Source organism: Lepidochelys kempii, chromosome 2, assembly GCF_965140265.1.
Source record: "Lepidochelys kempii isolate rLepKem1 chromosome 2, rLepKem1.hap2, whole genome shotgun sequence".
NCBI lineage: Eukaryota > Metazoa > Chordata > Testudines > Cheloniidae > Lepidochelys > Lepidochelys kempii.
Window position 1 is genome coordinate 265496157 of NC_133257.1, and position 14628 is coordinate 265510784.

Below are 14628 nucleotides of genomic sequence, written 5' to 3' on the forward strand. Positions count from 1 at the left end.
CAGACTAGACGGTTCTAATTCGGGCCCGTCTCTTCAGCTAACAGCTCTGTGTGTGGGGGTGTACGTTTGGTTTATATTTACTCCTGGCTTCTCACCACGTCCTTGCTTTGTCTTTTAGAAAGACTTGACCTACCTGCAGCAGTGGCTGGAGACGTTTGTAATGAACTTTGAAAAGATCATCGCGGTACAGTCTTTGGACCCGAGGAGGTGAGTCTCTCCCCTCTCTGGACTCTGGGTTGGGGGCTGCTTTGTGGTCACGCTAGTTAGTGCAAACGCTTGGAGGTCACATGGGCAGTTAAAGAACTTGAATTGAATAGAACAAGTTCTCCTGTGAAGCCAGTGCCTTCAGTAGATTTCGCTTGCTTCTCTGCCTAAGGGGTTCACAGATTACTGTCGAATATTTTTCTTTAAACCAGTGTGAATTGCGTGCTGGGCGAATACTGCCAGAATAGCAGCATCTCTGGAGACTCCTTTGTACACCCACAGATAACGAGGACCAGTGGCTGAGAAGCGAAGTTAGACAAATTCGGCCTAGCGACAAGTCACACTGTTTTTAGTAGTGAGGGTAACTGACCATTACCCAGGGACACGGAATATTCTCCGTCACCTGTCATGTTTTTAAATAGTCTCTAACTGAACCGGAAGCTAGGGGCTTGATACAGGAAGTGGTGGCTGAAATTCTCTCGCCTGTTATGGTGGAGGTCAAATGAGATGATCCTAATGATCCCTTCCGGCCCCTAAAATAAAACGATCTGTGAAGAGGAACACCACAAGCCATGGCGGCGCGAGATTCCCCTGTGCTGTCCTCTCAAACGTGCCTTAGCTTTGTTCTAGACTGACCACCGCCAGGGGCAGAGGAGGGGCCAGTGCCCTTGGCCCATTCGGATTTTAGCTGCTCTCTTGCCGGGAAGGGGGCCAGTTAGTGCCACTTGAGGTTAGTATTGTGAAGTGGATGCTCTACTTCCGGGGCCTGCAGTGAGACCCCCATATCTACGGCTGCTCAGCTGCCAGCGTGAAACCAGACAGCAGTGACATTCAGGAGCCACTTCCTCGGGCCAGGTCCAGCACCTTGGAGGTGACTGGCCCAGTAGCTAGTGATCAGTCCCAAGAGCTATCCCTGTCTCGCTACGAATGGCTTGTAATCCTCCTCCGCCTGAGTGTGCAGGCATCACTTCTCCAGGAGGAAGAGCTTCTTGACTTTGCCTCGTGATATTAATGTGGAGGCATCTTTGTGCTCGGTGTATTACCTGGAAGGGAGGTCCCTGCCCCAAGGAGCTTGCAGTAATAGTGAATCTAACAAGGATTCACAGGAATGGATGCTCCTCCTCTGCTCCGTGCTAGCTGCTGTTCCCTGGAAGTGAGGGTCCCACGGTCTCTGCCCAAGGTTTGTTTGTTTCCATGCCCGTTCACCACCATCCATCCCAGGCAGGAGAAGCCTTCTCTCTAGATGGGACATGCAGGAGTGTGAGACTTGACTGCTAACTCGGGAGAAGATCTTTCTGCAGAACAGGACTGAGGATGGGCATCATTGTGTCCTGCGGTGCCCACTACCTATGGGGGACGGTACACCTTGCCAGTGCCCATCGCTTGTGGCTTTGGGGCTCTTGAAAACCTCCTCCTGATGCAATTCCACCTAATGCAGAATTTCTCCAGAGGCAGCAGCTTTTGTGCTGCTTTTGTGCTGGGGAATAGACGGAATGGGGCGGAATGGGGGCAGCTGGCTGAAAGCGCGAGAGGTTTGCACTTACAACAGTCCCCTGAAATCCCCCGTGCTTCATTGCTCGCATTGTTCGGGAGGGGCAAGGATGTAAATCGTGTGGGTGACTTTCCACTGCAGGACTAGTGGCTAGACGTGATGCAGGCAGCGCTAGCCGTTAAAGCTTTTCTTTCCCTTCCGCGCCTCTGTCCTCCAGTGCTTGCATTGGCAGAGCTGTGTGTTTGTAACTCGGCCCTGACCCGCAGCCCCCCCACCCCCCGAGCAGTCTTGGGCTCCTGCTCTCTCTGGCCATGGTTATTCCCATGTCTATAGATATGACTAATCATGTAATACTTCCTAAGTGATGATCCAGGAGCTCTGTGCTGGGGAAATGGAGCCCAATCTGGGTGGCTTAAGGCAGAAGGAAAGCCAGGCTCCAAATATTGGCTATATTTAGCAAGTCCCTTTATTGTTGTACAGTAATTGCACTTGGCCCGTCAACGATCAGCTAATCTACACTTAATGCTATTTGCGGATGCTCCTCGGCCGGCATTACGCACAAGTGGAACACGCCTATGGTTGTGCATTGTGAAATATTTCACAATGCGTTCATTAAAACCTGTAATCTCATTGGGCTACCTCGGTGTAACAAAAGGAAGAATTGGATTTAGGGCGTGCCAGGCTCAGGAATGGTGGGGAGGAGGTTTCGCTAGCAGTCTTCGGCATCAGTATGTAGCTGAGTTCGTTGTTGACGCTACCATTACTCCCTGCTCTGTGTTGGCCTTTTTCTTGAGTTCTCTCCCCAGCTGCCAGCTGATCTAAATTCTTCGATTCAGCTCCTGCTGCCTCTGTTGGATCAAGGAGAATATTTCTGAGGCTCTGGAGGGTCCTAAGTCCTTGGTCCCCTGCCTGAGTGCCTGGCTTGTGGCGTGGCTGGTTCCTATATTCCTAGCCCCCTGCATTGACCCCTCCTGGGGGTACATCTGGCACTTGAGCGAAGAGGAGCCTCCAGAGTTCTCACGCTCTCCTTCCTTGGTACCTTGGGGTGGATTTTAACGTATTTGCTGTAGGAGGCTAAAATCTAGACTCTCCGGCTTCCTCATTCCACTGGCCGGTTGTGGAAGGGGCATAAGATGGGCTGGGACTGCCCCAGGCTTTGAGATCAGGAAAGTGCCCATGAAGAGCTCTGGAATAAACCTCTGGCAGGTCAGAGGGCGTTCGGCCCATTAGACGATCTGACTGCATAATTGAGGATTATGTTCACCCCTTGGAAAGGATCTGACCAGCTCTGAAGCAGTAAAACTAGACTCTGTGCTCAACATGGGTTGTCTTTTAGATGAAACTGTTCTCATGCTCCCACCCTCCCTTACTCGAATTTGGCCAATAACTGATGCTTGACGGGAAGCCCGATACCACCTCGCCACAGTACAGAACCTGATCCTGAAAGGTGCTGAGCCCCTGCAATCCATATTGAAATCAATAAGGTGACTCAGAATGAAGCCCATAATGCATCTGACTGTTAGAGCAATGCTGTTTTTATATGGCTGAGTCTTTCCTGACCCATTCTGGTGGTCAGTTTTATGACCTGAAGCATGTGGATTGATAACTCTTACCCTAGCTAGTGTCAGTGCAGATTCATGCAGGTAACCTGGGTGAGATTAACAATTAGGCCCTGGATAGTTGAACTCCAAGCAGCCATTTGTGGAAACCTTTGCTTCCAGGTTTCAGATCATGCTGTGGCTGCACCTCTATCTCCTTCTGCCTGCAGTTAGCAGTGTTGATTTCCACACCCCTTGGTTCTATTGCAGCGAGCGGACGAAAAGTTACAATCTGTCCTCGCGTCTTCCAACCATCAGTGCAATTTCCTGGCAGCTTCCCTCCTCTCTTGTGGGGGTGGGGCAGGAGGACAGAGAGCTGATTTCCCTGCACCGTGCATGGGGAGATGGTGACAGTGAGGAGCTCTCCATGGAGACGACATCACCACCTTTGTACTGGTGTATTAGTCAGTTCTGTTGCCTCGTGCAAACTGCAGGGCAAACAGCCTGTCTAGCTATGGTGGGGGAAGACCAGAAGAGAGACTGTCACAAAGTTCAAGGCCAGAAGGGACCTCCTGTCTATCACAGGCCACCAGCCCCTCCACCCCACTAAACCCACCAACTGAGTTAGATCAAAGTATCACAGCCCACAGAAGACAAGGCTGTCATGTGCCACAGGCAGAGAATAAGGGGGATCAAGGCGCACTGATGCGGGAGTCCCCTGCAATGGCAGGCAAATGTTTGAGATACACCCATTCTTCCTGGCAAGTGGCCCTCACCCACACATTGCAGAGTAGGCAACCTGCCCTCCCCCCAGTCACTGCCAATCTAACCTGGAGGGAAATTCCTTCCCAACTCCACATGTGGTGATCAGTTAGACCCTGAGCATGTGAGCAAGAACCAGCCAGCCACGCCCTTGAGAGACAGAATGCTCGGTGACACCTCTGAACCCTGGTCCTCCCCAATCAATGTCTCCTCTCCAGCCATGACAATCACTGATGCTTCAGAGGAAAGAGATTTAAAAAAAAAAAAAAAAAAAAAACCTCCCAGAATACACTGGGGAAAATCCCTTCCTGACCCCTGCGGGTGGCTGGCTGAAGCCCTGAAGCTTGAGCTTTGGTACATAAGATACAAACGAGAGGCCGTTTGTGCATAATTAGGGCTGTCTATATGCATGTACTTTCAAAGCCCCCACTGCACAGTACAGACTGCCTTACCATCTTGAATCAGCTTCACGCTATAGGAAGATATGGTGGAGCAGAGGCTCAAAGCCAGCTCTTCAGCGTCCCAGGCTGCCTCCCTAACCACTGGGCCGTTCAAATTCTGCTGGCGGCGCTAGTTAATCTGAGTTCTGAGGTTGGGAAGAATGCGTCTGGCTCTTATCTCCCTCTGAGCTCAGCTGCAGAGAAATCCCTTTGCTCTTTCGGGCTGGGCTCCACACTGAGCCTGTTGGATCCTGAGAGTGTCTATTTTTGGAAGGTGGCTGTGTGTGGAGTGGGAGAGAGAGCTGTGAGTGGCGTCTCATTGAGCTCCTAGATCATGCAGCTGTAATCCCCTGCCAAGGGAAGCCGTCTCAAGCCTGTGCCTATCCTTGTCTGATGAGGGTGTTTTCAGGGGTTTTAGCAATGACACTTGGCATGTCCTATCTTCAGTGCCTCTCCTCTGAGAGGGACGTGCCAGCCGTGTTTAAATTTGTGCTAGGCCAGAAAGAAGAGGCTTCTGGGCAAAGTCTTATTTGCATGACACACGAATTTTGTCAAGTCAGTAATGCTCATATGAAGATCTCCGGTATGATCAAGGTCGTGCCACGCAGCTTGCAATGCACCAGCAACAGTGTAGGCCAGGGGTGTTTCTGAAGCTTACCTGTCGTCCCACAGCTTCGCAGGACACTGTTTGTTGGTGTACTCCTCTTCCTCGCTCCCTCTTGGAGCTGGGCTTGGAGCATAGTCGCTCTGCTTTGCTCACGGCTGGCCCTGGTCCTGTGGATGGCAGCGTGATGGCAGCAAAGCTGATTTCTTCAAGGAGAGGCAGCCGTGTATTCCGTGTCGCTGTGCGCATGTCCTGTGCACTGAAGCTGGAGAACTTTACGTAGCGGTACCCGTGGAGGGGTGCTCATGCCCTGTGGCCCTTGCTCCTCCCCTAACTATGTAAGGGTACTGCTGCCCCGACCCCCCTCAGTTCCTTCTCACCGCCCACAGCTAGAGTGGCACTCGGTGTGGTGTGTTCACGTCATGTTTTCAGTCTGTTTTCTGAGGGTTTTTTTTTTCCCCTCTAGTTAATAGTTAGTAGTACATTCGGTTTAGTTAAGTGTCTAGAGTATTTGGCTCTCACTACGGTTCAAGCATTGTTTGTCTTGGGGTGTCTCCAACAGTGATCGCCACCCAAGGTGCTTTTGTCTTGGTGAAGGGCACGTTATGGAACGGTGCTCCATCTGCAAGTCATTCCAGAAGAGGCCTCTGATGGCCAGAGACTTATGGCTGACATATCAAGGCCCTCACCTGATCGGCGGTTGCCTTCAGATCCGGCAGGTGATATCGCTGCACCTTCGGACCCTGCTGTTTCGCCCAAGAGGAAGCGGAGTTCTCCCTACTCTAGCGTGATGAGGAGGAGGTCCCATAAGACTAATTGGAACTGCTCCAAGGCTCAGGGAGACTCTTCCTCTGTTTCTAAGAGGAGTACTTCTTCCAGCACACGGGATGGAGCAGGTCTGTCCAACCACTCCCCGCTACCACACCAGGATCAGCATGGAAAAGTCCCCTCTCCGCTTCGGTTCACACTAAGCTTATTCAACCATTTTAGGTCTCATCCTAGGATCCTAAACATTGACGGAAAGCTTGAATAATTAGAGTGTAGCAATAGGAATATACTACGGACCGCCTGAGGAGGGTGGTGAAATGCTCAGGAGATTAGACTACAAAAACAAACTCCAATAATGGCAGATTTCAGCTATCCCCCTATTGGCTGGGAACATGTCACCTGAGGGTGGGATGCAGAGAGAGCATTTCTAGACACCATTAATGGCTGCTTCTTGGAGCAGCTAGTCCTGGGACCCACAAGAGGAGAGGCAATTCTTGATTTAGTCCTAAGCGGCACGCAGGATCTTGTCTAAGAGGTGAATATAGTGACCACAATGTAATTAAATTTAACATTCCTTTTTTTTGTGGGGGGGAATATCAAGAAACCCACCACAGTAGCATTTAACTTCAAAAAGGAACTATACAAAAATGAGAGGCCAGTTAAATGGAAATTAAAAGGAACAGTCACAAGAGTGAAATGTTTGCAAGCTGCAGAGACACTTAATGTAAAACACCATAATAGAGGCTCCTGCTATATGTATATCTCAAATTTAAAAAACCAGTAAGAGGATGAAAATAATGCCCCCATGGCTGAACAGAGTGGAAGAGGTAGTTAGAGACAAAAAGATTTCCTCTAAAAATTGGAATAATAAAATCACAGAAACATAGGACTGGAAGGGATCTTGAGGGGTCACCTAGTCCAGTCTCCAGTACTCATGGCAGGACTAAGTGAAATCCTATTGAGAAAAATAGAAAGGACCATAAACTCTGGGAAGTCGAGAGTAAAAGTATAAGGCAGGTCAAAAGAGAAATTGAAGAGCAAATAGTAAGACTCCCAAAAAAAAAAAAAGGCAGCACCGGGGGGTGGGCCAGGGGGAGCTGTTAGTTTTAAGAACCCCAGAAGCAGGAAGCCTGCCAATCAGTGGGCCACTGAGCAATTGAAGTGCTAAAGGCAAGCACTCAAGGAAGACAAGGACATTGATGCAAAGAATTTATTTAGCTTCCCCACCATCTTCACGGCAGAGGATGTGAGGGAGAATCTCACATCTGAAAAGGAGTACTTGTGGCACCTTAGAGACTAACCAATTTATTTGAGCATAAGCTTTCGTGAGCTACAGCTCACTTCATCGGATGCATACTGTGGAAAGTGTAGAAGATCTTTTTATATACACACAAAGCATGAAAAAATACCTCCTCCCACCCCACTCTCCTGCTGGTAATAGCTTATCTAAAGTGACCACTCTCCTTACAATGTGTATGATAATCAAGGTGGGCCATTTCCAGCACAAATCCAGGGTTTAACAAGAACGTCTGAGGACGGGGGGGTAGGAAAAAACAAGGGGAAATAGGTTATCTCTAAGGTGCCACAAGTACTCCTTTTCTTTTTGCGAATACAGACTAACACGGCTGTTACTCTGAAACATCTCACATCTGAGCCATTCATCTCCAGTGGCAGATTTGAGAAACTGTCCCAGACTGAGGCGTCAGTAGACGAGGTTTTGGAACAAATTGACAAATTAAACAGCAAATTAAAATACGAGTTCTGAAGGAACTCCAATATGAAATTGCAGAACTACTGACTGGTAGGTAACCTATCATTTAAATCAGCCTTGGTACCAGGTGACTGGAGGAGGAGGTGATCCTGGCAGTTACAGGCCAGTAAGGCTAACTTCAGTACCAGGTTAATGGTTCCGGGCAACGTGTGTCAGGGCGTTCCCTTTGCTGGTCCCCTCTGCCTAGGATTGTAGTCACCAGTCATCCTTCATAGGTTAGGGAGTGCATCTGGGGTTGCTGAAAGTTCAAGGCCTGCGGAAGGAAGCTTCTCTGCATCTCAGTGTCCTAGAGCTTTGTGCCAGCTACAGTGGCTGTCAGGCCCTTCGAGATGACACCAGGGACTCAGCAGTTCCATGCTCACTGACAATGCCACTGTGATGTTTTAGGTGAACCAACAGGAAGGAGCACACTCCAACGTGCTGTGTTGGGAGGTGATCAGGCTCTGGCAGTCTTGCATCGGGGAAAACGTTACCCCTGTGACCGATCACTTACCTGGGATCCAGAATCACCCAGTGGATGGCCTCAGCAGAAATTTCTCCCTGAATCACAAGTGGTCTCTGAAGCCCAGGGGCCTATGGGCCATCTTTGAAGTTTGGAGCATTCTGACAATCGACCTGTTTGCCATGAAACCCAACAAGAAATGCAGGCTGTACTGCTCTGGAGGGGGTCTCAGTTCAGGCTCTCTGACCGATGCTTTTCACCTGAGCTGGGAACTGGAATTCCTGTATGCTTTGCCTCCAGTGCTGATCATCCCGCTGGTCATTCTCAAGCTGAAATTGGACAGTGCCAAGCTCACTTTCATTGCTCCAGCGTGGCCGAGATAATGTTGGTTCTCTGACCTCCTCACATTTATTAGTTCAGCCTCCCATACCTCTTCTTCACCCCGAACTCCTGACTCAGTGTCATGGTCAAGTTTTGCATCCAGCGTTCAGCTCCCTGCATCTCATGGTGTGGATACTGCCTGGTTAGAGGAGGAATGATGTTTGAGGCAATCTGGCAAATCCAGGGTTGGATGAGACCTCAGGAGGTCATCTAGTCCAACCCCCTGCTCAAAGCAGGACCAACACCAACTATCATCCCAGCCAGGGCTCTGTCAAGCTGGGCCTTAAAAACCTCTAAGGAAGGAGATTCCACCACCTCCCTAGGTAACCCATTCCAGTGGTTCACCACCCTTCTAGTGAAATAGTGTTTCCTAATATCCAACCTAGACCTCCCCCACTGCAACTTGAGACCATTGCTCCTTGTTCTGTCATCAGCTACCACTGAGAACAGCCGAGCTCCATCCTCTTTGGAACCCCCCTTCAGGTAGTTGAAGGCTGCTACCAAATTCCCCCCTCACTCTTCTCTTCTGCAGACTAAACAAGCCCAGTTCTTGCCTAATAGTAGAAAGCCTTCCATCAGAGTGGCCTACTTGGCCAAGTGGAAGCAGTCTCCATGTGGTTGTTAGCCTAGGGAGTTAAACAGAAGTTGGCTTGTAGCTAGGATGTTTTGGAGTACCTGTTACACCTTCAGTCTTCTGGTCTCGCACCTAGTTCGTTGCGAGTCCACTCGGGTGATTTCAGTATTTCATCCACCTATCCATGGGAAGTTGGTGTTTTCGAACTCCATGGCGGAGAGGCTCTTGAAAGGAATCACTCATCTCTGCCTGCTGGTTAAAGAGCCAGTTCCTTTGCGGGATCTTAGTATGGTCTTAGCAGCTCTTATGGGCCCTCGGCTGGTGCCTCTGACAATGTCTTCTCTCTCCGTTCCGTGTCAGAAAACTTTTTTTTTTTCCTCTTGTGGCCATAACATCTGCCGGCGGGAGAGTGAGTTGCAGGCTTTGAGGGTGGAGCATCCTTGCACGCAATTTTCCAAAGACACAGTAACCCTGCAGCTGCATCCTGAGGTTTTTTTTTTTTAATCTAAAGTGGTTTCTCAGTTTCACTTAAACCAAGATGTATATCTCCCAGTGTTTTTTCTCTAAGCCACATTCAACCCCAGATGAGCAGGATCTTCATACTTTGGATGTCAGGCAAGGTTTGGCTTTTTTACCTGCATAGGACTAAACCTTTCTGATCTTCACGCTGTCTGTTTCATATGCGGATGGAATGAAGGGGCAAGCAGACGATCTCCAAGTGGATAACTTCCTGTACCATGACCGCATATAATGTATCTCCAACTGTGTCCTCTCAAAGGGTGCAAGCTCATCTCATGAAGTCCCTGGCCACATTGATGATGTATCTAAGTGACATTCCTATATTGAACATCTGCAGGGGCTGCCGCCTAGTCCTCTGTATGTACATTTACAAACCACTGTGCCGTTACATCCAGTTCAACTGCAAACTTTGGGAAGGCAATCCCTGTTTAAATGGACTCTGAGCCCCACCTCCTGCTAGTACTGCTTGTGAGTCACCTACATGGAATACACATCTGCACCTACTCGAAAAAGAAGAAAAAACAGTTACTTTGCATGTATTGAACTATTCTTCAATATGTGATGCAGACGTATATTCCCCAACCCACCCTCTGTCCCCTCTGCATCGGAGTCTGTGCCCTTGACCTTTTATGTCCAAGGGAGGGCCTACGGGTACTGCTAGGCAGAGTTCTCTAGTGTTGGCATGCCGGGCGCATGCACATCTCCCTGGTCTGCATTGCATCTCGAAGAACAACCCTTACAGTACAAGTGAATAAAAATGGCTAAACTTCCTAATATACCCTTCATTAGGAAAAACTTCCTTACTGCCAGGTGGTTAAGTGCTGGAATAAATTGCCCAGGGAGGTTGTGGAATCTCCATCATTGGAGATTTTTAAAAGCAGGTTAGACAAACACCTGTCAGGGATGGTCTAGATAATGCTCACTCCTGCCATGAGTGCAGGGGACTGGACTACGTGACGTCTCAAGGTCCCTTCCAGTCCTGTGATTCTATGATTCATTCCTGCTCATGACTTGCAGATGCTAATCTGTCTAAACTCTGATCATCCAAGGATAGGTTTTTTCACTACTCTCCCCTACGTCTGTCACAATATTGTCTGGAATTACAGTAATGTGGAGCGTAACCATGGCTATGCAGCCAGGTCTTCCAGTCCTCTCCACCTTTCCATGCCCACCACCTCCCTAGGTAACCCATTCCAGTGCTTCACCACCCTCCTACTGAAAAAGTTTTTCCTAATATCCAATCTAAATCTCCTCCACTGCAACTTGAGACCATTACTCCTTGTTCTGTCATCTGCTACCACTGAGAACAGTCTAGAGCCATCCTCTTTGGAACCCCCTTTCATGTAGTTGAAAACAGCTATCAAATCCCCCCTCATTCTTCTCTTCCGCAGACTAAACAATCCCAGTTCCCTCAGCCTCTCCTCATAAGTCATGTGTTCCAGTCCCCCAATCATTTTTGTTGCCCTCCGCTGGACACTTCCCAATTTTTCCACATCCTTCTTGTAGTGTGGGGCCCAAAACTGGACACAGTACTCCAGATGAGGCCTCACCAATGTCGAATCAAGGGGAATGATCACGTCCCTCGATCTGCTGGCAATGCCCCTACTTATACATCCCAAAATACCATTGGCCTTCTTGGCAACAAGGGAACACTGTTGACTCATATCCAACTTCTCCAGTAACCCCTAGGTCCTTTTCTGCAGAACTGCTGCCGAGCCATTCGGTCCCTAGTCTGTAGCGGTGCATGGGATTCTTCCGTCCTAAGTGCAGGACTCTGCACTTGTGCTTCTTGAACCCCATCAGATTTCTTTTGGCCCAATCCTCTAATTTGTCTAGGGCCCTCTGTATCCTATCCCTACCCTCCAGCATATCTACCTCTCCTCCCAGTTTAGTGTCATCTGCAAACTTGCTGAGGGTGCAATCCACACCATCCTCCAGATCATTAATGAAGCTATTGAACAAAACCGGCCCCAGGACCGACCCTTGGGGCACTCCACTTGATACCGGCTGCCAACTAGACATGGAGTCATTGATCACTTACGCGTTGGGCCCGATGATCTAGCCAGCTTTCTATCCACCTTATAGTCCATTCATCCAGCCCATACTTCTTTAACTTGCTGGCAAGAATACTGTGGGAGACCGTATCAAAAGCTTTGCTAAAGTCCAGGAACAACATGTCCACTGCTTTCCCCTCATCCACAGAGCCAGTTATCTCATCATAAAAGGCAATTAGATTAGGCAGACGTGACTTGCCCTTGCTGACTGTTCCTGATCACTTTCCTCTCCTCTAAATGCTTCAGAATTGATTCCTTGAGGACCTGCTCCATGATTTTTCCAGGGACTGAGGTGATGCTGACTGGCCTGTAGTTCCCAGGGTCCTCCTTCTTTCCTTTTTTAAAAGATGGGCACTACATTAGCCTTTTTCCAGTCGTCCGGGACCTCCCCTGATCACCATGAGTTTTCAAAGATAATGGCCAATGGCTCTGCAATCACATCTGCCAACTCCTTTAGCACTCTCGGATGCAGCGCATCCGGCCTCATGGACTTGTGCTCATCCAGCTTTTCTAAATAGTCCCAAACCACTCCTTTCTCCACAGAGGGCTGGTCACCTCCCTCCCCATGCTGTGCTGCCCAGTGCAGTAGTCTGGGAGCTGACCTTGTTCGTGAAGACAGGCAAAAAAAGCATTGAGTACATTAGCTTTTTCCACATCCTCTGTCACTAGGTTGCCTCCCTCATTCAGTAAGGGGCCCACACTTCCCTTGAATTTCTTCTTGTTGCTAACGTACCGGAAGAAACCCTTCTTGTTACTCTTAACATCTCTTGCTAGCTGCAACTCCAAGTGTGATTTGGCCTTCCTGATTTCACTCCTGCATACCCGAGCAATATTTTTATACTCTTCCCTGGTCATTTGTCCAATCTTCCACTTCTTGTAAGGTTCTTTCGTGTTTAAGATCAGCAAGGATTTCACTGTTAAGCCAAGCTGGTCGCCTGCCATATTTACTATTCTTTCTACACTTTGGGATGGTTTGTCCCTGTAACCTCAATAAGGATTCTTTAAAATACAGCCAGCTCTCCTGGACTCCTTTCCCCCTCATGTTATTCTCCCAGGGGATCCTGCCCATCAGTTCCCAGAGGGAGTCAAAGTCTGCTTTTCTGAAGTCCAGGATCTGTATTCTGCTGCTCTCCTTTCTTCCTTGTGTCAGGATCCTGAACTCGACCATCTCATGGTTACTGCCTCCCAGGTTCCCATCCACTTTTGCTTCCCCTACTTATTCTTCCCGGTTTGTGAGCAGCAGGTCAAGAAGAGCTCCGCCCTTAGTTGGTTCCTCCAGCACTTGCACCAGGAAATTGTCCCATACACTTTCCAAAAACTTCCTGGATTGTCTGTGCACTGCTGTATTGCTCTCCCATCAGGTATCGGGGTGATTGAAGTCTCCCATGAGAACCAGGGCTTGCGATCTAGTAACTTTTGTTAGTTGCTGGAAGAAAGCCTCATCCCATCCTGCCCCTAGGTCTTGGCCAGAATGTTAAATTGCGACTCCCTTGGTTAGAGCTATGCTGCATGGGGAGGTGGAGGGGACAGGGAGACCTGGCTGTGGTTATGCCGTACGTTAGTGAAGGGCTCTGGCATGGCTCTGAGCCATGGCTGCTGTGGGGGAGATGGGGCAAAAGGCATGCATAGCACCATTGCAGCGAGGGGTAGCTGGATGGGAAGTCCGATGAAGGTAATGGAAAGGCTTCCACTGACTTCACCGGGCTGTGGCTTGGGCTTGGACCTAGGCCTGCAGAGGCCAGAACTGGGAATGCTGCTTGTAGGCTAAGTGACTTGCTAGCATGCTTACCGCCCCTGTCCTGCTGGTGCCCCCCATGACACCCCACGGAGCCACCCCTAGGACCTTCACACTGTCCAGACCTTTGCCTAGCCAGCCAAACCAAGGTGCCTGAATGGGTGCCATGGGAGAAGTGAGGAGGAACTCCCTGCACCCCCCTCCCTGCTCTAGGGCTCCCTGTACTGTGGGGCTTTCACCCAGACCAGGGGCAGTCTCCTGAGGCACCCAGGCCCCTGTACCGATAGGTCACTCACAAGGTGGCCTTGCTTGCTGCCCTCGACAACGCCTCCCTGCTTCCAAATGTCCTCAGCCGTCTGTCTCGCTGGGCCACCCCCCTTTCCCCTGTAGGCTTGGAGGAGCAAGTCTGACATCTCCTCGTTTGGTAAAGCCTGGCACCAAGCCCTGTGGTTCCAGGCTCCACATGGTGGTGGTTCATCGGCCTGGACTTGGCTGAGAATCTGATACCTGTCCGGTGAGGAGAAAGACAGCAGCTGAAGGCACCTGCCCGTGTCGGGAGAGACTCTTGCTCTCCAGTGCAGTGGCCTTTGTAAGCTAAATGCCATGCAGCGTAGTTAGTGTGGTGCACATCTCTCCCCTGGTCTATGGCCTGGCAGTAACCAGAGCCTGGGAGTTGTCCTTTATCTCCCTTTCCCCAGCACTGTGCCCAAAGCTCACCAGATCCGGCTTCTTTCATAGGACATCTGGTGGGTCCCTCTTTACCACCAAAGCCCAGGGTATTTAGTTTAGTTGTTGTGATGAGTGTCCGGTAACCAAATTTCAACTTTCAATAGCTCCAGTAAAAGTCAGTCCTGCAGCTGCCCCCGAAGTCAGATGGGCCATTGTTGAGCACTGCTGACATTCATAGAACTATCCAGTTACCACAGCTCTGAACCCACTGATTCTGGGTCAGCGATCGGTGCAGTTGTGAGAGAGGCTGTGCCACGGGGGACAGGGATGCGTATATGAGGAAATAATCTTGATAGGTTTCAAATACTGGAATTGGGAAAGGTTCAGAAAAGGGCAACAAAAATGATTAGGGCTATGGAACAGCTTCCGTATTAGAAGAGATTAATAAGACTGGGACTTTTCAGCTTGGAAAAGAGCCGACTAAGAGGGGATATGATAGAGGTCTATAAAATCATGACTGGTGTGGAGAAAGTAAATAAGGAAGTGTTATTTACTCCTTCTCATAACACACGAACTAGAGGTCACCCAATGAAATTAATCGGCAGCAGGTTTAAAACAAACAAAAGGAAGTATTTCTTCATACAATGCAGTCAGCATATGGAACTCGTTGCCAGA

The 14628-nt window shown here is 49.5% G+C and overlaps 1 protein-coding gene across 1 annotated transcript in view; it reads left to right on the forward strand.

Moving 5' to 3' along the window:
* The window catches only part of NBEAL2 (neurobeachin like 2), a 173507-nt gene that overhangs the window by 64688 nt on the left and 94191 nt on the right, over nucleotides 1–14628 (forward strand). Inside the window, 1 exon segment of the mRNA XM_073334853.1 lies at nucleotides 119–207. Within this exon segment, the coding sequence (XP_073190954.1) occupies nucleotides 119–207 (89 nt within the window).